The 23,326-nt window shown below is 36.7% G+C and overlaps 2 protein-coding genes across 5 annotated transcripts in view; one reads left to right on the forward strand and one right to left on the reverse strand.

Annotated features, from left to right (window-relative positions):
- Positions 1-1,092: 1,092 nt before the first annotated feature.
- Positions 1,093-9,700, reverse strand: MBD4 (methyl-CpG binding domain 4, DNA glycosylase). 3 transcript variants are annotated; one of them, XM_029285579.1, is made up of 8 exons: positions 9,522-9,536; positions 8,082-8,319; positions 6,407-7,249; positions 5,148-5,222; positions 3,907-4,041; positions 3,129-3,278; positions 1,848-1,951; positions 1,093-1,302 (listed from the first exon to the last, which is right to left on the reverse strand). In XM_029285579.1, exons 3-8 carry the CDS (start codon positions 7,158-7,160, stop codon positions 1,222-1,224), a joined length of 1,299 nt encoding a protein of 432 aa, XP_029141412.1. In that variant the 5' UTR covers positions 7,161-7,249; positions 8,082-8,319; positions 9,522-9,536; the 3' UTR covers positions 1,093-1,221. The 3 variants fall into 3 exon arrangements, with proteins under 3 accessions (XP_029141412.1, XP_015678962.1, XP_015678961.1); XM_015823476.1 differs by lacking the exon at positions 8,082-8,319 and having other exon boundaries at positions 9,522-9,700; XM_015823475.1 differs by lacking the exon at positions 9,522-9,536 and having other exon boundaries at positions 8,082-8,362.
- Positions 9,701-10,014: 314 nt separating this feature from the next.
- IFT122 (intraflagellar transport 122) overlaps positions 10,015-23,326 on the forward strand; it is a 68,642-nt gene continuing 55,330 nt past the window's right edge. The window contains exons 1-11 of one of the 2 annotated variants that reach the window (XM_015823479.1): positions 10,015-10,097; positions 11,362-11,428; positions 13,530-13,614; positions 14,491-14,569; positions 16,701-16,777; positions 17,464-17,530; positions 17,822-17,968; positions 19,267-19,434; positions 20,438-20,513; positions 21,162-21,353; positions 22,513-22,651. In XM_015823479.1, the coding sequence (XP_015678965.1) occupies positions 10,057-10,097; positions 11,362-11,428; positions 13,530-13,614; positions 14,491-14,569; positions 16,701-16,777; positions 17,464-17,530; positions 17,822-17,968; positions 19,267-19,434; positions 20,438-20,513; positions 21,162-21,353; positions 22,513-22,651 (1,138 nt within the window). In that variant the 5' untranslated portion in view covers positions 10,015-10,056. The remainder of the gene's footprint in view (positions 10,098-11,361; positions 11,429-13,529; positions 13,615-14,490; positions 14,570-16,700; positions 16,778-17,463; positions 17,531-17,821; positions 17,969-19,266; positions 19,435-20,437; positions 20,514-21,161; positions 21,354-22,512; positions 22,652-23,326) is intronic. The other variant, XM_015823482.1, reaches the window with a different exon arrangement.

Genomic DNA, 23,326 nt, shown 5'->3' on the forward strand with positions numbered 1-23,326 from the left:
ATTCCAGGGGTCTTCAAACTTGGCCCTTTTTATGACTTGTGAACTTCAGCTCCCAAAATTCCTCAGCCAGGCACGTTGGCTGAGAAATTCTGGGAGCTGAAGTCCACAAGTCATAAAAGAGCCAAGTTTGAAGACCCCCTGATCTATTCTATACCAAGTTCCAGGGACGGGAATAGCTTGCGTGCTTCTTCAATTATGGTTTGCAAGCCAAAATAGCTGGATATAATATTGTATAAGTTGACACATTGTTGTGAACCAGCGACTGGATCAAGGTTTATCATAAACTAAGCTTTTCCTGGTTACTGCCAAATTGTTAAACTAAAGCACTGAAATGATAAATCCCACCTAAAAATCAGATACAATATTAAGTTAGAGACTGCAACTATTTTGCTGTTCAAAATGGTAGCAAATATGGGGAAAAAAAAGACTTGATTTGATACCTATGTAGGGGACTAAAATGAGGACAAAACTAATTTGGCATTTCATCAGTCCTTCTACCTCTTCAGAAACATAACAGTATTGAATTGTGATGCTTTCTTCCACAAGCCACAGATTCTAATCACAATAAAAACTCTGTTTTAAATTCATCGGCATGGCTTCCTATCTTGTAACATGATTTGCTATCAGAAAGCCCATGAGATACAGACCTATCGTAAATAATACCAGATTTGGATGGGAGCTGTTAGAATAGCTAGATTCACACCTTGAGATTGGTTTCTTTTTACCATCACCATCTCCCTGATCCAATCTGAATGAGAAACAGCAACCAGTTGAGCAGAGGTGTCAAACTCGCAGCGTCACGTGTCGCAACGTATCGCGACTTTTCCATTGCCAGCAATGGGGTGGGCGCGGTTTTGTCATGACGCATCCCGCAGGCTGGCAGTTTGACACCTCTGCAGTAGAGGAAGCCTCTTCAGAGGGGTGGCTCGGTAACCTGAATTTGCATCTCTAGATGCTTGCTAAATTGTAAATTGTATAGAGCCTTGGATTATTGCGTTCTGATGTATTACACTAAACAAACTTCAGTATTTAAAATTTCCATGATCAAAGGAGTGAAAATGAAAAACATCACTTTTAAGCAAAATTATATAGAATAATGGAATTTAATAAATTCTGAACAGGCATATAAAAAGAACATTTATATTTATAATTAATCAAGTGGGATAGAAGAAAAAAACAGCTTAAAAAGTGAGAAAGGGGAGGCGAAGAGATTATACAGAGCTAATAATTAATATTTAATTTCTCATGGTTTTCCCACAGCCAGGAATGATAAACGTTCAGTTTGTGGTCTTGTGGCTGTACCTGAAAGAGAAATGAACATGTTTTACCTAATCAGTGCATCAGTAATCTAATACCACTCTAGTGTATTTTCATACACAGCTGAAGCCCATTTTGCACATTTTATTGTAATTTCATATGCATTTATTGAAGTATAAAAAAACCCCTCTCTATCCTAGAGCAAAACTGTTTATTAGCACAAAACCTCTAAGATAACTATGAGAGAAGTATGGAGGGTTCTGTTTTATTTATTAGTCTGTGATATTAAAAATACTTTGTAGAGCTAACAATTGTTGTTTTTTAAGACACAACAGGGCAAAAGGCAAAAAGGATTTTCCAGTCTTATAATAGTTTTTTAAAAATTGCTATGTAGAAGAGCACAAGATCCTGTTATTTTCTGCAGTTCTAATTCATATGATCCATGTATGTAGCTGTAATTATAACTCTTGCATTATTTCTAGGTTACAGATTGCTGCAATTAATATTAACAATATTAATATATTAATATTGCTGAAATTATTATGCTTTCAATTATTTTCATGAAATAAAAACACACGACCCTCTATTACCTCTTTCCATTCATTTACACAGAAGATTCTGTAAGAATCATTTCCATATTTTCCAATCCCATGTAATTCAATTGGATATTTCCACTGTTTAACCAAATATTCATCTAAGGAACAAAAAATAAAGATGTCATAATAAAAAGCTGGACTAAATTCTGTTGATTTTAAGTTTATGAAATATGTATTATAAGACTTAAAGAGTAATTATTCATTTATAAAAACTATAAGAAATAAAAACTTTGATAAAGTATGAGCTTGTTTATCAGTAACTGAACAAAAATAGAATACTCATAAGTAACACAGATGATTTGTGCACTTCACTTCTATATCCAAATAATTTCTCAGCAAATTGAAAAAGGCCGTATTACTAAAATATTCCAATGCCAAACTCTCCAAACTGTTCTAAGAATAACAAAAGAATTTTAAAAGTATCAATACAGAAATAAAAAAACATGAAAAAGTTCATGAATAGAGATTATAGAGATTGTGTATACATGTTTTTTTGAATCACAATTTACAAGAGGTGCTAAATCAGGGGTGTCAAACTCAATTTCATTGAGGGCCGCATCAGCATTACGGTTGCCCTCAGGGGGGCCGGGTGGGTGCGGCCTACTGGGTGGGCGTGGATGGAGTGGGTGTAGTCTACTGGGTGGGCATGGCCAGCTCTATATCGTTCGCGTCAAGGGTGCCTGTGGGGGCCTGGGCAGGAGTGGGACAGATCTGAGGGTCTCTGGCAGAAGGGGGTGGGGCCGGGGCAAGCACCAAGGCATGGTCCATTTCTTCATTCCTCACAAAGGGTGACACCTCCCCAGCATGCACCCCGGGGGCTGGGCCGACACAGCAGGGGCTGGTTCCTCGCTGTTTCCAGACGGTCTTGTGGAGCTAAGACTGAATGCGTTTCAGCATAGATGGCCACCACAAAATTGTACATTGGCTCCCTCCCGGCCAGCCTGGGCCAGGGCCAAGGCAGCGGGGGCCATTCCCTCACTGTTTCCAGGATGGCTTCGCGGGCCACATGAAACCACTTCGCGGGCCGCATCCGGCCTCCGGGCCTTGTGTTTGACATGTCTGCGCTAAATGGTAATGACTTCAAATATATGGAACAAGTTTCCACTTCATGTCTCAGTCATGAATTTATTAAGAGGCCTTTGGCAAATTATCTTCTCTCATTTTTGATCTCCTAACCACAATAAGAAATAAAAATATTGGTATATATTAAAGAACTGTATCAAGATTTTAAGAGATAATATACATGAAACATATGGATTATAGATACCATATTACCTGAGAATTTGACAATGGTCTTTGCTCTGAGTTCATATAGGCCAAGAGGTTTAAGCAATTCTGACATTTCTTTCCAGTTGGCAGTTCTTGCTACCTTTGGTGAAGGATATTTCTTAAAAAATTCCCACAGCACAGGGAAAGCCATCTTTCCTAGGCAAAAATAAGAATCTGTGAACAACAACATTTGCACTGAATTTGCAAAGCTGGCTGCAATTTCTCAAAAGACAGATTTTCCTGCACAAAAGTAACTTGGCACAAACCTGTTGACAGTTTTTAGCCATATTATTACAACTTATGTACAGGATTCACAGTTCCCTACACATAATTTCAGACAGAAAATCAGTGTTGTGGTAAGCAGCCCTATGGTTTATATTGTCAATATGGTCATAACACTTATCAGCTGATTTTTAAATTCTCTCTCTCTCTCTCTCTCTCTCTCTCTCTCTCTCTCTCTCTCTCTCTCTATCTATCTATCTATCTATAATTTACTTTGCATAACTTAAGCTCAATTCTGTCCTCTTTCTGGTTCTCCTTACCAGCTGGATGATAGCCATTTTCTTAGGAAGCAAATCCACATTCACTAGCAATACATCAAATCATAATTTGGACAGAAACGCTTACATGGCACTTTACAAACTGATTAGCACTCCCTGGGAAATTTGTTTTAACTTCTCTGCAAAATGAATTGCACATGTCCCAATAGCACTGGATTGAACCATAGGGAAACAATTCCATACATGGGAATTCAAGAAGTGGTTGTGATTAGTTCCTTATTTACCTGAGGTTTTGTTCAGAAATATGGTTGCAATCAGAAGTTTCCATGGATCATGAAACAGAGTTTCCTGAATCAGATTAAAAGGAGAACGAGGTGGAGTCCATTTCCTGAAAGTTTTCCTTCTTGGTGGACTTGGAGCTAAGCACGCATACAAAAAAACAGTGACCATAATTTACTTTTATTGTCTACAATTACTTCTTCTATAGCGGCAAAGAGAGTCTGGGTTGCTTTTTCAAGTTCTAAAGAGAGATCAGATGAATAAAAAAATCAGCTTCCTTCTGACACTGTTTAGATGCTTGTTAGACTGGCAATACAGGAAGCAAAATATGCCTGGCAGTGTTAAAACTTTCCTTTTCTCTTGTGAAGAGAAACTATTAAGAACCATGGTTGTTAAGTTTTTCTTAATGAGAACAATCGGAAGCTATGGTCTAATCCTCAATCAAATTCAGCAGCTGGAATTTTACATAAATCACAGTTCTTAATTTATTAGTAGAGAATGATTGTTTCTTTAAAATCATAAGAAAACCTTCTTTCTTTTTTTTTTCAATATAAAATTTTATTATTTTTCATCATAAAAAAAAAATTCACAAATACTACACAATGCTATATGAAAAACCCCCCACCCCCCCGGACTTCCCAAACCTAATCCCAGGATAATATTCAGATATAAGTAAACAAATATTAATATCTCTAACTCCACAAAGTATATTATTCTACATGAGTAGGTAAAATATATAAAAGAAAAGAAAAAATCTTCTAAAAACCTAAATTATATTCCACCACTCTATGCCATAAGAAAACCTTCTGTTCTTACAATTCATGAATAAGAGCCACGTGCCAGGGGATTGCTCGTGTTGGAAACAATAGTTTTCCATTACATCTGAACCCAATCAGTGTAACTCTGACCAAATCTCTTCAGGAGGGATGATTTAATACACAGATGATTACTCCCTTCATTCTATCTTCATTGGAAACAGAACAGCTACTGATATCGTATAACACATTTGAAATTATTCTATTGTTTATAAGTCATGCATCCAAATATTACCCTTATTCATTTACCCATAAAGACAACTATAAGTATTTATACTTATTTCTGCTTACATTTTACTGTGCAAATATAAAAATAATTTAATCTGCTTCCACATAAATACAGTATCAGATTGCAAATTCTATTAGAATTATTTTAAAAAAAATAAGTATGCTAATTTTCCACAAAGCATTTTCCTATAAAACATTTTTACCTTCTTTGATTAATTTTCTGGAAAAATATGGACTTGTTTTCCGCCTTTCCACTTGGGTTCTTTGAGTATGGCTCTCTAATTGCAGAAAAGCAAAATGAAAAACAAAAGCAAGTAAAAAAATGCAAATGTTTTAATTATGCTCTTTGTGGACAGAAGATACGCACAGAACAATAATCCCTTATTTCTGCAATACTAGCATTGCCTCTTTGACTATCCAGATCTGGTTTTCAGGAAGAAGGTAGGTTAAGCGGGAGTGTGTGTGTGTCTGTGTGTTTTAGATTGTTTCCCTTTTTTTCACTCCATGCAAGTATACCCAACCTCTAAGGAATACAGGTAGTCCTTGACTTACAACCATAACTGAATCCACAGTGACAATTGTAAGTCCTGTTGGTCATCACATGACTAACCTGATTTTACAACTTTTGAGATGGTCATTAAGCAAATATCCATAGTTATTAAGGAAACATTGTTAAGTGAACTCAGTGTCTGTAATGAGCATTTTTTGCCAGAAAATGGAAGTAAACAGCTTTTTCTGGCAAAAAATATTTTAAATGTGGATGGTTGCCGAGCACCTAACATATGATCATGTGACTGCAGGGGAACCCTGGCTGTTGGAACTTCAAATCCGGGTCATAAGTATTTTTGGGAGTTCATTATAATTAAGTGACTGGTCATAAGTGGGGGGACTACATGAGTCAAGAACTAAGAAGATCCCTTTTCTTTCTTTACAATAATTGTACTAATATTATAAAAGAGCCTGACTATGAAATACTAATAAAATTCTATATGATTGGTCCGTGGGTTACCTTACAGATCATCTCCTCGGGTGGAATCTGCATAGTCTATATGTTCTGAAGGGATGAGTGGTTGTTTAGGGCAGAGGTCCCCAACCTTTTGGGCACCAGGGACCGGTTCCGTGGAGAGAGGTTTTTCCGCGGACCGGAGGATGCGTGGTTTTGTGTGCTGCCTGCATCTTGTGGATGGGGCTTTGCTTGTTTGCGCGGCCCAGCTGCTGGCATGTCACGGCCTAGTACTGATCTGCGGACCGGGGGTTGGGGACCCCTGGTTTAAGGTCCCATCCTCAGAAGGGATCAAAGGGACACAGACCTAATCCTTTTCTGAAGTGGAACAACTTCTGCTTTTTCCCCAGAGATGCAGCAAGCACCTTTACTGGCTTTTTTTAAATTTGTAAATCAATTGAAGTCTTGGAGGAGAGGTAATATAGACATTCTTGAAAAATAAATACATAAAACACATACCTTTGGCTGATGTAAAAGGTTTCTCTCTGCACATTTGGGAAACAGTAACATCCATAGTGGAAGCACTCTGTTCACTTGCACTCTCTGAAGCAATCCCATTTCTTTGCATTTCTGCTATTGAAATGCAGTTTTTATTAGCAGTTGTCGTGATTCCGCTGCAAGAACTCTCAGTATATTTTAATATTTCCGTGCTTGTTTGGTGTTCTAAGAAAGGTTCAATCTGTTTATCATTCTGCTCTGTGTTTGGTTCAAACAACATTTCATCCTTAAAACATATTTTTCTTTTCCTTGAGCTTCTTCGGCATACTTTGTTGTCACTGGTATCACTATTAAGTACACACATTTTGTTCTTACATATGGCACGTTTACTGCGTCCTGTCTGTTTTTTACGTACTGATAGATGCTGTATTTTGTTTTGGCCATCAGTGACATTCCTTATTTCAGAAGAGTTTTTACATTTTCTAATTGGAACCTTTCTTCGAATAGTACCATTTTCATCACTTTTGAAAAAACAGTCCTTAGAAATATCTCCCGTACTGGGCCCATCCTGCAAACAGGTAGCAGGAATTTCTGGTTCTCCAGTATTGGATCGAAGCCCCAAGTTACTTTCTAGAGAAGATTTACAATCTCCTTCACCGTTTCCTAATCCAGGGAGTGAAACTGGACTCCTAGAAATGCAAAGCTCAATTTCTGTCCCTGCATTTCTGGTAGAAGATCTCTTGGTTCTTAACCGTGTATTCCTCTGAACAGCCATAGTAAAATCAAAATCCTCTGCTGTAACAATGATGTCTTTGTCCTCTTCAAAGTAATTCAAAAGAGCACGTTTAGATCTGAATCTGAGTCCTTGAGCATTGAGAGAAAAACAATCCGATCAATAAATTGTTCATAATTTTGGGTAAAAAACATGTATGTAAACAAAAACAATCTAAGCAATCTAAGCTTCATCGCATTTGCCATCTTTTATCTTATGCTGTATTGATTTTATTGCAATTTCTTTGATTGTTGTGAGCCACCCAGAGTTGGTGAGTCAGGAGGCATATGTTTAATTATTAATAATAATCATAGTCATTATGGAAAAATAATATACATAATAAATTACCATTTGGAAAGAAAAATTGAAACAGTAATACAAGAACAATTTATAACCACATTTACCAAATAGAGATGCCAGGGAAGTAGCCTTGAGAACTACAATTAAAAGATAAAATGTGCAATGCATAATTATACGTTTTATAATTATATTTATAATACTAATACATATTATATATTATATAATAATAATTATATCAAGCAGGGTCTCTTGCTTGAGCAAGGTTTGGACTAGAAGATCTCCAAGGTGCCTTCCAACTCTAATGATGATGATATACAGAGTTTACAAAATAGACTGGACTTCACCAGATGAACATGGTGTAGATCAAGTATTAAGCATATTTTGTAAACAATCAAAGGAAATGGTGTATTTGCGAATATTATATTTGTGAATATATTATGAGCACAGAATGGAACATGTTAATATTCCTGAAACACAAACACTTTTTAAAGCAGTGTTACTGTAGATTTTTTTATATATACGATACATAGTTTTTGGCAAAAAGTATCCTATCATTGAATGCTTTCCCAACACTGCAACAGGCTGTATCAGAAGTAAAAACGCAAGAGGGGCAACTGGGATTACCTGATAGAGCAAACAATATATTTTCCTGAAGTTTTACCAGTTTATCTTTGCTTTATTGTATTCTCCCATTCTTCTGGAAGTGTTTGATAACAGACTGGAAATTCTAAAGATACTGCTCCTTCCTTCCCATTACACTTCACTGGACTTTCAATGTTGGCTTCAAGCTTTCTTCTACTACTGTTATAAATAATTCTTTCTCTTTGCTTGTAACTTGGTCGTGTGTGCGTCACTTATATCACTGTCAATAAATATAACAGGACCATTTTTTGTAAGCCACTCTTTTGTACAGAATCTTTTTTTAACTTTACATAATTTAAAATGTTTTTCCCCCTGCATTTCTTTCCACCATCCTCCTCTACTGTACTTTTTTTTCCCCATTCCAAGTGAAAGTACTCACTGGTGTAAGATAAGCTCCTATATATCTTTAGTTCCAAACATTTGTCAGTGTTTTGGTTTTGGAATGGGAGTCATAGAAAATTAATAAGAGTTCTAGTAAGAGATTCTGATCTAGTTTTATTATCTCACTCTGTGACAGTGTTTCCCATCCTGGATGTCTCCAGGATGGGTGGACTTCAGCTCCCAAAATTCCTCTGCCAATGTGGCCATTGTAGAAAATTCTAGGAGTTGAAATTCAGATATGGAAGTTGCCCGGGGGGGTGAAGAAACATTGTTCTAAGAAATTCAAGGTAATTATAAGGTTTCTCCTATCATTTTAACAATCCTGGTAAGGTTGAACTGAAAGCAAATTACTAGCTTAAAGTTGCACCATGAGCTTCCTGGCCAAGCAGACACTTGAATTTGTGTTCTCTACTCCTGTACAACATTTTAACTAACTACCTTAGTGACTTTCTACCAGGCGCAGACTGATTCCTAGGCATTATGAATTTTGGTCAGATCTATCTAATACAGTAATGCAATTTCTACTTTCATAAGGCAAGCAGCTTTGCTTCTATCTTCTAGCAAATTGCATCTTCAAATATATAGACAATGCAGTTGAATTCTTTGTATGCCTGCTGGCAGAAAAAATATTTTGCTGAATGGGTCTCGTACAAAAACAATTGCTAATTTTCCCTTGCTGCCGTACAGAGAGAGCACTTTTCCCATGCTGCAGCTTCGGTTTTCTTCTTACTCTTCGGGAAATCGAGAGATACTTTGCAGAACAAACAGGCAATCTTTTCTAGGTGCTGCCTGTTATCAATACAAACTGAGCACCGCAGAGCAACAAGTAATCTATTAAATAAGACCTGAGAACGACCCGAGAAAACGGAGACCACCATCACCATTATAACATGGTACGCTATAATGTAACACGCATCATTGTCAAACTCAATCGACAGAACACTTACCTTATGACATCACTGAGGCCAAGCCTGGCACAATCTAATGACTATCATAATAAATTCCATCTCTCCTCGGTTTCCTCCAGTGAAAAATCCTTACCTGATCCCAAAGAGCTCCTTTCCTTCCTGCTCTAACATCATGACCGACATCCCGCAGAAGGCGCCAATTCTTACCATATACGTCTTCATTGAACGCATGCGCACTTTAAACTCTTACAACCTCGTCCCGGAAAATAGCAGTCTAATGATCTTTTTCATAAGAAGGGGATAGGGAAAAACAAAAACCCGTAGCTTCGCTTGACCACGCCCCCCCCGATGACGCAAGCGCACTTTTGCTATCGTCTCCGCCTTCTTTTCGCGGCACTACCTTTCCTCTCTTCCGCGGGATATTGGAAGCAGCAGCTGAAAGGCTCGGCGAAGAACTCAAGACATGCGCGGACTACGCTGCGGGGGGGGGGAGGGCTGATCGCGCGTGCGCACGGAGCATTCCTTGAACCTTCGCGGGCGTTTAAAGAGGAGTGCGCATGCGTGTTGCCTTGGGAGGCCGGCTGGCGTCCTGCGTCAATAAATACAAACAAAAAAAAAAGGAGTGAGATTTGGGTGCCGGCGAGGGCGATGCACATAAAGGGGACGACATGCGAGCTGCGTTGACTTGGAGGGATAAGGTCGAGCAGTGGTAAGAGGCGATCCTCTCTCGGGAACCGGGCTGGGGAGGATAACGGGGAAGAAGAGAGTTGCATTGAGCAGGAGGACTCTTGAGAGGGACCGCTACTACCCTGTGCTCTTTCATCTCGCGCGTGTGCCTTTTCCAAACTTTCTATTCCGTCAGGGCTTATGTTAAATAATTCCAATAAAATGTATTTATTAAATTTACAAGACGGATCGTTTGCCTACTGTAGAAGAATGGTCTCTTAAAGTGTCAAATTTAGCAGAAATGGCTAAGATTTCTGCTTATTTAAAGGATCAAACACAGGAAAGATATATTTCGGTTTGGAGAAGATGGATAGATTATATTCAGAATAAATATGGGACTGAAAAGTTCCATTTGGTGTTTGAGTAAATTTTACAGTATTGTTATTGTGAATATTTTATTATATTTTCTATAGTTTTTATTATATTTTATTATATTCATATTATTATTATTTTGAGTAGTAATTTTGTTTAATAATCAAGTTGATTATTTGTTTATTATTGTGTTTAATTTTAAATTATCTAAATTTATTTTAAAAGGGAGTTAAAGTGTGTTATAGATTTGGTTACATAATTAGTTGGATAATGTTATTTAGATTATGATTAATATATTTGTAACCCTGTGAACAGCTCTGGGAAGTGGTGGGGGGTTATTTTGTAAATGTCATAAAACTTTTAATAATAAAAAAAAAATTACATGACATAGAAGTTAATGAAACAAGAGAATATATATAACTCGGGGTTGAACTGTGGAGTATATGGTCCTCTCTGAGCTTAGTTGTTTTGCTTGCAGATATTTCATGACCCAATTAGATAACTTTATCAGTGTGTATGAATGTGGGGGGTTTGCTCTCTGTTTATAACTTAAATAATAACATATGCCTCTCCCGGGCTTCTGTTATGCGATCTCAAAGATGCTACATAATTGCTGGCAATCAATCGCAAGACTTTTAGGGGGTAAAAATGGAATAAATACCTAGATAAATGAAAAAGTATACTAATCCACGTTTTTCTTAAACAGAATGAATAAAGGATAATTTAGTTGTACGTATATACATACATATACAGAAAGTATGTATAATAATTGGGCCATGGCACTTATTGGGTCCACACAGTATCCTAAACTAAAACCAACCATGCCACATTGATACTTTATACAACTGTTTTGTAGATTGATGACCTATCTCATGAAAATAACAAATAAGTAGATAAGAGAATTTGCCTTTTAACAACATTCTTTGTTTTCACAGTATCTATGATCTTGCCTTTAAGCCTGATGGAACACAACTAATAATTGCATCCGGAAACAGATTGCTGGTATGAGGATTTTTAAAATTACAATATGTGACCTAAAAGAGATTTACATTAGAAAAAATATTTGAAATTGTGTTAATACTTAGACAGAATATTACCAAGCAATCCCAGGATTATAAACTTGCTTGGGAGATGGGGATGGGGAGGTTGTTTACTTGAGAGTAGCAGAGAGGCATTAGAAAATACCTTAGAAAAGGTGGATTATTTGGATGCTGAATTCAGTCATTAATAAAGGAGAATATTTGTAACTTAGGGTTGACATGAGGGGTCCTTGGTGCTCTCTGAGCTTGCTTGTTTTCATGCAGATGTTTCATTACCCAAACTAGGTAACACCATCAGTGGACTAGCACTGATGATATTGCCTGTTTCATTTGGGTAATGATTGGAGTCATTGTTCTATAGCAGTGGTTCTCAACCTTTTTAATGCCGCGACCCCCAACCGGTCGTAAGTCGAGGACTAAACCGGTCGTAAGTCGAGGACTAAACCGGTCGTAAGTCGAGGACTACCCAACCGGTCGTAAGTCAAGGACTTTCCCTGCCCGGGAGCGCCACGCATGCGTGGTTTCGCCCCCTGCGCCGGCCGAGGCGTAGCTGGCAAGCGGCAGAGACGGAGCAGGCCGACCACCAGCTGGCCCAGCCCAAGGGAGGTAAGGCACCCGCCAGAAAAGGGGGAAAAAATGGCGGACAGCCTTGCTTGGCGACCCCCGTGAAATGGTCGATCGACCCCAAATGGGGTCGCGACCCATAGGTTGAGAACCGCTGTTCTATAGTAATAGTTCTTTTTAGCAGGTGGTTTCAGTTAGTAGTTATAGGGGAGGTGAGATCAGCCCAGTGAACTGATGGGGTGATGGGGTGCTACAGGACTTCATTACCTTTCTGTTTGTTGAATGCAGCCATTGAGACAAGTGATCAGTCAGTTCAGGATATATGTCCTCAACATGCTGATGACTTTTCCATTGCTACCCTGGGCTACCCCGGGCCATAATATGGAAGTCTTGTCCTGCTGCCTAAAGGCTATTAGGATCTGAATGAGACAAAATGGACCGATGAAAAAGCCAGGCAAGATATTGTTGATTTGGTCAGGTTTCTGATTGTTTCCAGTGTTGTGTCTCAGGTGAGAGATGGTATCTCTCAAGAAGTAAGCCTGTATACTGGGAAGCCTCCTGGTATATGGCAACTACTAGGTGGGCAAATGGACATCTGCAATGTACTTTGCATGGGGTTGTTTTTGAAGATTTCAGAAGGTAGAAATGGTATTTGGATTCTGCTTGCTGGCAGCAACAAAGATGATTAGGGGACTGGAGGCTAGAGCATATGAGGAACGGCTGCTGGAATTGGGTATGTCTAGTTTAATGAAGAGAAGGACGAGGGGGGACAGGATAGCAGCCTTCCAATATCTCAGGGGCTGCCATAAAGAAGAGGGAGTCAAGCTATTTTCCAAAACACCTGGAGGCAGGACAAGAAGCAACCGGTGGCAACTAATCAAGGAGAGAAGCAATCTAGAACTAAGGAGAAACTTCCTGACAGTGAGAACAATTAACCAGTGGAACAACCTGCCTCCAGAAGTGGTGAATGCTCCAACACTGGAAGTTTTTAAGAAGAGACTGGACAGCCATTTGTCCGAAATGGTATAGGGTTTCCTGCCTGAGCAGGGGGTTGGACTAGATGACCTTCAAGGTCCCTTCCAACTTTACTATTATTATTATTAAAGTTTTGTATTGGTGTCCAATAGAGTGTGTACCTTTCAAAATGCTGGAAAATAAAACAGATGAATGTGAAATTATGAATTGTGCAATTTTAGTATATGATTATTCTGATTAATGATTGAATTATTAATATGTTCTTTATGCTCTTACTATGAGTTTTATTGTTCCATAATGTATACCTTAGGTGCCATTGTTTATAATATTCATGGTAGATGTTTTGGTGTATTATGTTGTTATGGTATCTTTGCTGTCATGTTGAATCATCTGGAATTTTGCAATATAGAATTGGAGATCTAAGAGCATTTTTCTGTAGATTATCTTTGTTTTAAAATAGTTCGTCTTAAAGTACATTTATGCATCTGTACTATTATATTTTCTGTGTTATTTTATCTGTATAGGTATATGATACATCTGATGGAACATTAATCCAGCCCTTGAAAGCCCATAAGGATACAGTATATTGTGTAGCATATGCAAAAGATGGTAATATGAAATCCACTATTTACATTTTTTACAATTACATTTGTCTTTTTTATGTCACCAATACAAGATCTATATAGCATCTCTTGTTAACTGAGGCAAAATATTGATCAACTCCTGATCAAAATCTCTTAAGAAGTATAAGTACTTTGGTATGTTCAAAATATTGCTGATAATTTCACTTCCAAATAGTACAATACTGAATTATTGTTGTTAGCATATTTCACTACAGTGTCTGCTTTTGACAGTTGGGAATCTGTGCACAAGGGACTCAGGACGTCTCAAATTTATTTTTTTAGCACATAGCCAAGATTTTTCACAACCAATTTGCTGACTGCTAATACAAAAGAAACAAAGTATGCATTAATAGTTATTGTATGCTTTTCATAATCATTTAAATGTTACTTTCTCAACCAGTCTTGAAATGCTGGGTATGTCCAGTAACAAAAATATATGATAGTTATCAACAACACATTTTAAAGTTTTTTAATGAACTGAGAAAAAGATTGATTTAATAAACCTTTTTTGAGAAGCATTTAGGTCTGGTAGTCTGCTAAACAGATAGCAGGTGTTTGCCAACATTAGAAGGTGCATTTGAGATCATATTAATACATTTGTACAAATTGTACGCCAGTGAAAAATTCTATTTAAAAATACAATTAATTGTCAATTGGTCTAATTAAAAAAAATCTGGTGTTTTATAAAATTATGTAAATTAAAGCTATACCATAAATATGTATATAAAATATGGTTATGTACTGGTGATCCCTGGTCCCATTTATAGCAAGATTAAGAAAATGATATATAATTTTAGTTCATTTCTGTGTTTTAGATTAACAGTTCATTCTAATTTATATTGGCTTCCTCAAATTTTCCTAGGAAAACGCTTTGCATCAGGAGCGGCAGACAAAACTGTCATAATCTGGACTTCAAAGTTAGAAGGTATCCTGAAGTACACGTAAGTGATTATGACTTTGATGTATGAGTGTTTAAGAATTACTCTTAATATAAACAGAAGGAATCACGACACAAAAAAGAAAACAGTTTTATAGGGAATTGAATCTATTTGAAAAAGACAGGTCTGAAACTGAGGGTGATGGAGGGCTGACCAGTAGCCAACATAGAACATCTTGGCCCTCTCCCCATAAACATTTACACCCTTCACACGATTGAGAAATTATCTGAAGAAGTTTAAACATTCAATATGGGATTTGTGATTCTTTGTAAAGCAATATTTCAGAAGGTGGTTAACTCAATAGTGCTATGATATAGGATTCAACTGTCTAAAGGATTTTTATATGTTTCCACTTCATTACTAAAATGATAGGTTCCTGAGCTTGCTTAATGTGCATAGCACCAGCTTGAGCATAGGAACATAACCCCTATACATGTTCTTTTTTTTGCTTGATAGCTGCCTCTCTTTTTTTCTACCTCCATTAGTAGCAAGTGACTCCCTGCTTGTCAGTTGACTGACAGGAATAGCACCTGGCTTATTTGTTTTACCACTCGCTAATCAACCTAATAATCTTGCTGATGGGAAAAATAGGTAGTCAATTTCCTGCTGGAAGTAGAGATAGGGAATGATGATCCCAAGCAAAAAATAGTGGAAGAAAGAAGCACAAAGCAATACTCCCTAAATTCTTTGTAAAAGGGAAGAAGTTGAGTTACTTCCCTCTTCCTCCCAAAAATGGATACAGTGGTTGTGCAAGTGGTTCTCTTGGAAAAGATTGTGAATCCTGTCCTAACTAAAACTTGAGTGTATACAGCATTACACATATTAAGACCACATGAAGGGCCATGGGATTGCACAAAATAAACAGATCATAAACATTGCTACTAATGGAAGTTTTGAAGTTTTGTTGATTAACAACTCAATTGTTTCGTCTCAGGAGCATCCCATTACTTTTCTGAGAAAAGGAATATTTTCCTATTACTTGTTAATGAGTTGAACATATTTATTATCCTTTACTATTGCTCTCCACTTAGCTTGAATATCAGCATACATAATTTTCAGTCAACAAAGCCATGTTTCAGCATGTCTGGAAGGCATCTGTGTTGTGAGTGCCTGAAACAGGTTGTCAGCATAATATCTATGAATAGAGCTAGCTAGAGCCTTCTTACAAGTACAGTAAAACTTCAAATGTACAAATATCTATTTGATGGACTTCTGGATCCAACAGACCAAATTTAGGACAAATGCTCATTACTTCAAGTAACATACAAGTCCACTGCATCCAAACTAGTTGGTTGAGACAGTTAAATTTGCATAAATGTCTTATTATTTGCAGCAATTATACAAGTTATGTACATTGCTGAGAAGTACATAGTTTGCAATTTAACATATGTTTGGTTGGTCTGTTAAAATGAAATTTCACTGTCTGTTCACTAATGCAGTATAGAGTAGGGGTCTCCGACCTTTTTGGTTCTGAGGACTGGCGGTAGTGGCTTCAGCAGTTTCTGCAGTGGGAGGGAATGGTTTCGCACATGCAACCTAAATCCTGTGCATGTACAAATGAAGCTTTGCGCACTAGCCTGCCGCTTTGGCAGCCGGTTGCCATTGGGCCACAACCTGGTAGTGGGGATGAGGAGACCCCCAGTATAGAGGGTCAAAATATACAAAATATATAAAACATTTGCCAAATCTTTTATAAGCATATGAGTAGTTTCATGCTGGATTGTATCCCTGACCCACCTAGTCCAGCAGTCTGTTTTCCCAAAGGCCAACCAACTGCACAAGGAAGTCCAGTGTCTCCAGAGGCAGTTACATTGCCATCAAGGCTACTAGTCACCTAAAAGTTTAAATAGAAGCCAGGTGAATCCTTCCAGTAACATAACATTTTTTTTCAATGAATTAGATAAGGGATATTGCCTCCTTCTTTCTGCAGCCTACAACATGAATCGAAATCTAGATCTATGGCAGTAAAGAGAAAGAGAAAACCCTTAGTGCTATTATCCAGACGTTATCCAGACTAGCACAGCCCATATCTGATAGCTTTACTTATAAAAAGCTGGCATAACTTTTCCATATTGATTTAACTTGTCATTCTTCCAATGTCTTTGTTTCACTGTTGTTTATTGATTTGTTTTAGGCACAATGATTCTATACAATGTGTGTCTTATAATCCTGTTACACATCAACTTGCATCCTGCTCTTCAAGTGATTTTGGTATGGATTCCCCATTGCCGAATTCTTAAGATCAAATTCTAATGCTTCATGTTGCAAAGGAAGACATCCAGCAAGAGTTGCAGCCATTACTGTAATATTGGTTTAGGTAGCCCAAAGTTGAAATGTAATATGTGAGTAAAGCTTCCCCCTCCTTTCTCTTGTTTGCCCTCTACACGTCAGAATCTGCTTGGATATTTACCGAACTCCAGAGCAGATTTTGAATACAAAGGTGGAAGCTATTCTCCTTGTTTTCCTGACAGGAATTATTCATTAGTGTGAAGGGCAGATTGTATAAAATCCCAAGAAATGTAGCAGCTTGGTTTCCAGCAGGTCACACTCTCTGTCCATATGGTTCAGTTTTGTTGTTCAGCACCAGCTTTTAAGTTCTCATTTAACTGGTAATGCCAGAGATTGAACCTAAATTTAATCCACTTGAGGCTCTACCATTGAGCGACAGTCCTCCCAGACCATTGTAGTCCTTTCTTTATAGACGATGGGTAATGACTTTATGAAATGCTACTACGCAGCACAGGAATGGGTACTGATGTTGGAGAGGACAGTCCGATTGAAAGTAATCTTATTAAGATGAATAATACACATGATCATTAATAACATTATTTTTAGCAGTTATTGTATTTTTTATAACCATTTTTTAATTTCTGTATTTTGATGTTGTTGCTTTGAAGGACTGTGGTCTCCTGAACAGAAGTCAGTCAACAAGCATAAAGTTAGCAATAAGATCACTTGTTGTAGGTATGTAACTACTTGGCTCAACGATTATAATTTGGGCTTTCAAATGATACATAATTATGTTTAACAGGCGCTGCGCCACACAAAACGTGATGGAGTTAAAGTAGGAATGGGGCATTGCTTCTGGGAGCTGAACGCAGCCTTTCCTGACTAAATGGCCAGATGGGATCAGTGGCAGGGTGGCCTTTCTCGCTTAGCAAAATCTCCACTCCCCAAATATCCTCCATTTTGTACTGTTGGTTCCCTCTAGCTCTGAGGAATAGTTAGCCTATTGTACTGTACTTTTTTTTTCAGTTGGACAAATGATGGACAGTATCTTGCTTTGGGGCTGTACAATGGTATTGTCAGCATTAGGAATAAAAATGGTGAAGAAAAAGTCAAAATTGAACGGCCAGGAGGATCTTTATCTCCAGTTTGGTCTATTTCTTGGAATCCATCAAGGTAACATGTTTGTGTCTTGAGTGAAAACATAAAAGCTTCAGATATTCAGAGCATTTTTTATCTTTAACAAGTATCACTGCAACATAGTCTGTAGATTTCAGGAGTCGGCATATTACTACAGATCTGTGATTAATTTGGGGAATAAATCCTGAAGTTTTTTTTTAATGTAAGAAACAAGATATTTCCGTATTACATTTGGCCATAAGAAAGATCGTATTTTCTTTCACTCAGTTTGGATTGCTTAACAAAGCACATTTTTTGCTTCTAAGAACTGAATGATTTAAGTTGCTCGTGTTTGCTCCTGATTTCACTCTGGCGTTTTTTTTTGTGCTGCTTAACAAAAAATAAGCAAAAGTAGCAGGCATCAGAATAATTAACGTTCATTAATTATTAACTTCTACTTTTGCATCATTTATGTGCTATATGGATGTTGTTCAAAAGTGTTTATAGAATAATCACAAATTCCTTATCATTATATAGTAAATTCATTAAAACCACGCAAAGAAAGAATTGAGGGTTTCTTGGTAAAAGAATTTTACTGCCAGGGTGGGAATTTTATGAACATGAAAGACTTTTACAGAGAAAGCTATATCCTGATTTCCCATTCCTCATACCCTAAGGAGGATGTGATAAATATTTAAGGAACTAGATCTGTTTTGCATAGTATATGGTAGCAAATCCATCCAATTATAGAGTGGTTCTATTTATACATGCTAACAATGTGTAAAAACATTTAAATGAATATCTGACTGAGCTTCTTGAAAAGAATAATATTTTTAGAGACAAGCTGCTTAAGAGTTTTAAGAAGCTAGGAGGCAGAATGATTGTTTACTTGAACTTTCTCCCATTGTTTTCACTGTATCCTATGTCAATACACTTATTTTGTCCATTGATTTCAGTGGCTCAATACGTGGGATTCTGTGGAAAAAACTTTGCGAGAAAGTATTATAGTGATAATGTTGGAATTCTATATTAATTGATTGGTTTTACTATTGTGCCTGAGAAATATCAAGCCACCCGATCATTTCAAATGATGTCTGTGTATGGGTCCAGATCAGCAATTTTTCATTACCTTTCTCCCTAAAGTCTCTGTTTTAAAGTGCTGTATTTTCTACAGCCTGATTAATTTTTTTTAATCTGGAACAATACATTCTTTATATTCTAGAACCTTCAAGGGAGACTGCAAAGTCTGTCTGGGAAAAATTATTTAATTCCAGGGCGCTGACCTTGAACTAACATATTTTGAAAGTTGAATTATGTGGCAGTAGTTCATGTGAACAAACAATTGGTATTTGCAGTCGCTGGGAGAATCTCTGGAGTGCTAGAGACAGCGAAGAAGAGGACGAGGCAGGTCACACCTGTTTAGAGGATATACCAGTTCTGAAGTCCATCACATGCAGTAGTCAGGGTAGTGAGGCAGAGGAAGAAGAACGTGAGGAAGATGAGAGTCCTAGGAATGCCGCCTCGTGAGTGAATTATCAAGGAAATAAAGCTATACTATTTTAGGATCAATATAGATATGTATGGAATCCTACTGATGCACATTTCATTATCAAAATAATCCATTTCATAATGTAAAAGCAGTATAATGAGTTTCACAAAGTTTCCCATATTGATTTTTGCCAACCTGTCTTCCTTCTCTAATTTGGCACCAGAAACTCTCAAGAGCTGAAGGAAATTGGAAAAATATTCAAAGTGTCTCATTGCTTCATTCTAGGGAACTGCAATCTACCACCTTGTGTTGCTTTAAAAGCTCACTGAAGCAGACCAAATTTCTAAACAGGCCTCCACTCAAGGCTCCTGATATGAAAAGAGTAATGGATTTTTCAGGGTGTCATGTAACTGACAGAATGAATGTCCTTCCATTTTTATAATATTAATCTGTTCCCAATCATAAGAGCATGCAGTGTATGTTTCTTTTGACATCTTGTTAGTTTCCACACCATTGGGTATGAAGCTGGAAAAAGCATTATAACCTACAAAAACATTGAGCTTCTATGAAAATAATATAGTTTCTCTGTGTGACATAAAATCAAACTGTAAGAGCCAGTACTATATATTGAACCTATTTCCAGCTATTGGCTAAATCTCTCAATTTTCTCCTCAAAACATGCATCCAACATGCATAAAATAAAAATTTTTGTTCAATTAATTGACTAAGAATTAGTTTTCCATTGACAAGGATATGTTGGGCACTCCAATTTTCTAGTGTTAATCTTCCCTATACTCTTATAAGAAAGTATAATTTAACCACTGTTTTAAACAGTTTTAAACAATATTTATAGGCTTATTATTTTGTAGATGTTTTGTAAAATCTTCTATGAATCAAAGAGTCGCTAAAGCCCTTAGAGTTGCTCCCCAAATCTAGATTTCAGAAGGTCTTTTAACAAGTGATACTGTCACCACCAAACAATGTCTGCTAATGTTGCGCTATTGCTACATAATTGCTTTTTCTTTTATATTCAGTAGAGATGAGCATAATGATATTTTAGCTGTGGCAGATTGGGGACAAAGGCTTTCTTTTTATCAACTAAGTGGCAAGCAAGTAAGTTACTTCTTAACTGGAAAGTGTGTGTTTGTGTGTGTTTATGTGTGTCTGTCTGTATGTATATACATTCTTCCCAAATACTGTGGTTTTTTTCTAATTTTTTTAAAGCTAGCAGTATATTCTACAAAATCAAAGGCCCATTTATTTGCCTTTTTGTAGAAAAGTATGCATATGTTTGTGTATATATGCACATATATAAATTAAACCTGTATGCTGCTCATTTCTCAATGATTGGCTAGCTCACAAGCATGAAAGAAATTACAGTAAAATCAGTAAAATAAAAAAGAGAAAGAGGAAAGATGGCAAGCACAGCAGACCAGATGGAATTAAGTGAGGGGGTCTGTACCAGTATTACAGTTTATTTCTGAGCCGAAAAACTATTAAACCAAATTATTCTGGCTGAGTTTCCTCCTCATCCTTGAATAACAGAAATGGGCTAATATGCACATCATATATTGTTAGACCTAATACCAACCATATTATTTCATTTTTAAGGCAGTTTTTGAAAATGAAGAGATTGCAGCAGCTCAAATGAAGATCTGTAACAAATCAAATACAAAAATATATGTAATTACATTCTTGTCTACAGATGAGATTTCTTATTGCAAAGTCAAATGTTAAACATGTTTGTCCATATTCTTATAGATTGGAAAAGACAGAGTCCTGAACTTTGATCCATGTTGTGTTAGCTATTTTTCGAAAGGAGAATACATCTTAATGGGAGGCTCTGACAAGCAAGTGTCCCTTTATACAAAGGATGGAGTGCGTCTTGGAACCATTGGTGAACAGAGCACTTGGGTGTGGACTTGTAAAGCTAAGCCAGATTCCAATTATGTGGTAAGGGTGAATTTCTAAAAGCCTTTCAAACACGCATACCAGGTGTTTTCAGATACTTTTTCTCTCACAAATATCTATTTCTAGTCTCCATCGTTTCCATATGGCTAATGTATCCAAATCTGCTGTTGTTTTGCAAGGAAATGACTTTTTACAGACTTTATAACTATGTCTCTGCCAAGTTACATTCTATGCATCACAGGCAATTCTATGTCTGTAGGTTGAACTTACAGTTATATTGTTAGTTTGATAATTATGATGATGATGATGATGATCATCATCATCATCATCAAGCTGATGAATGACCTTGAGTTCAATTGTGGCATAAATCTGTTTCATTATTTGTCAGTGAATGAAATAGTATTTGTCAGCCCATTAGTCCCCTGTTCTTCCTGCATTTGTTCTTTTTTCTTTTATCTTCTTTTCCCTTCTCTTACTGTTACTGGTTCACATGTCTTTTCTCATTTTGATTTCCCCATATTTCCTTGTGGTATGCATATTGTAATATCTGTGATTGAGTCATGTGAAGCGCCTTTGTATTGAGATAATCAAAATCAATTTACTTCATCAAATCATTGCAAATTGTGTTATACGTGAATTATAATTTCACAGGGCTCATTTGTGCATAGTTAATAATAAAGCACATTTTTTCAAGTATAGCAGGCAATCATAGTATGTAGTATTTGCTAAGAAAAATCACTGACGTCTGGAGCAATTTTCTTTATTAATATTGATTCAAAGCTTATTTCTCAAGTGTGTAAGAGTAAATAATATATAAATAATGTCTTAAACTCTTTAACTCTTTTTGTTATGTATGTTTAAAAATATGCTTCTAGTTACTCTTGTGACCTTTAAATAAAAGCCAAGTAATCTTATTGTTGTCATCTGTTAAAATCAATTGTAAACAATGAAATGATATCTAGCATAAATTTAAATAACTATTTCCTACCATGACATTTGTGAATTTTGATTTGCTGTGGCCAAAATCTTATGCATGTGAAGAAAAAATTTCCCTTGATATACTTTTTCGAAGTATAGAAATTAGAATAATTTAAAATTCTAGCAAAACTTTGATCCCTTTTTAATCTACATTTCTACATTTCTAATTAATGATCATTTGGGTAAATAGACACCTGAATTTGGTTAATTCTTTTCTCTTCAGGCAGTAGGATCCCAGGATGGAACCATTTCACTGTATCAGCTGATTTTCAGCACAGTCCATGGCCTTTATAAGGATCGCTATGCTTACAGAGACAGCATGACAGATGTTATTGTCCAACATCTTATCACTGAACAAAAAGGTAGTATTGAATTATGTTTTCAGATAACCCAGGGGCCATCTCTTTCCTGCTCCAGTAAATAATATTTGTCCATAAATTGAACCAGGCAATATATCTTTACAGTGGAAAGATGGCTGTGCCCTTTTACCAAGAACACTAATTGTGTCTTCAGAAGTGCTTTGTGTAGAATTTTTGGTATGGGGATGTTGTGATGACAACATATTTGATAGCCTTTTGTTAGCAGTCAAATGTATATTGATGTAGCTGGTATTATGATTTTTTGTTGTTGCCCTTGGTGATTGTTCATTAATTGTTTTATTATGTTAATTGTATAAATATAAATGGTTATGTAAATTTCTGTGAACAACATGAGGTAGCCATAAGTTTTAGTATAGGATTTATTCGTATGTTTATTCATTTGATTTTATATCCTGCCAGAAATTGCAGTGTATATGGCACTTTCTTCCCATTTTATCCCCATACCTAATGTAAGATAGCTTGGGATGGGAGAGGCTTGCTTAAAGACTGCAGCATTCATTTAATGACTGCCACGAAAAAAATCTGTAAAATTATTTTCACTCATGTGGGTACCTTGACTTACGACTGCAACAACTTATGACCATACTTTTGGGCTCAGTTATGGTCATAAGGTGAAGAGTACATGCAGTCCTCAGAATTAAATTGATCTAATAGAGG

This window comes from Protobothrops mucrosquamatus, unplaced genomic scaffold, assembly GCF_001527695.2.
Source record: "Protobothrops mucrosquamatus isolate PMUCROS unplaced genomic scaffold, P.Mucros_1.0 scaffold1880, whole genome shotgun sequence".
Classification (NCBI taxonomy): Eukaryota; Metazoa; Chordata; class Lepidosauria; order Squamata; family Viperidae; genus Protobothrops; species Protobothrops mucrosquamatus.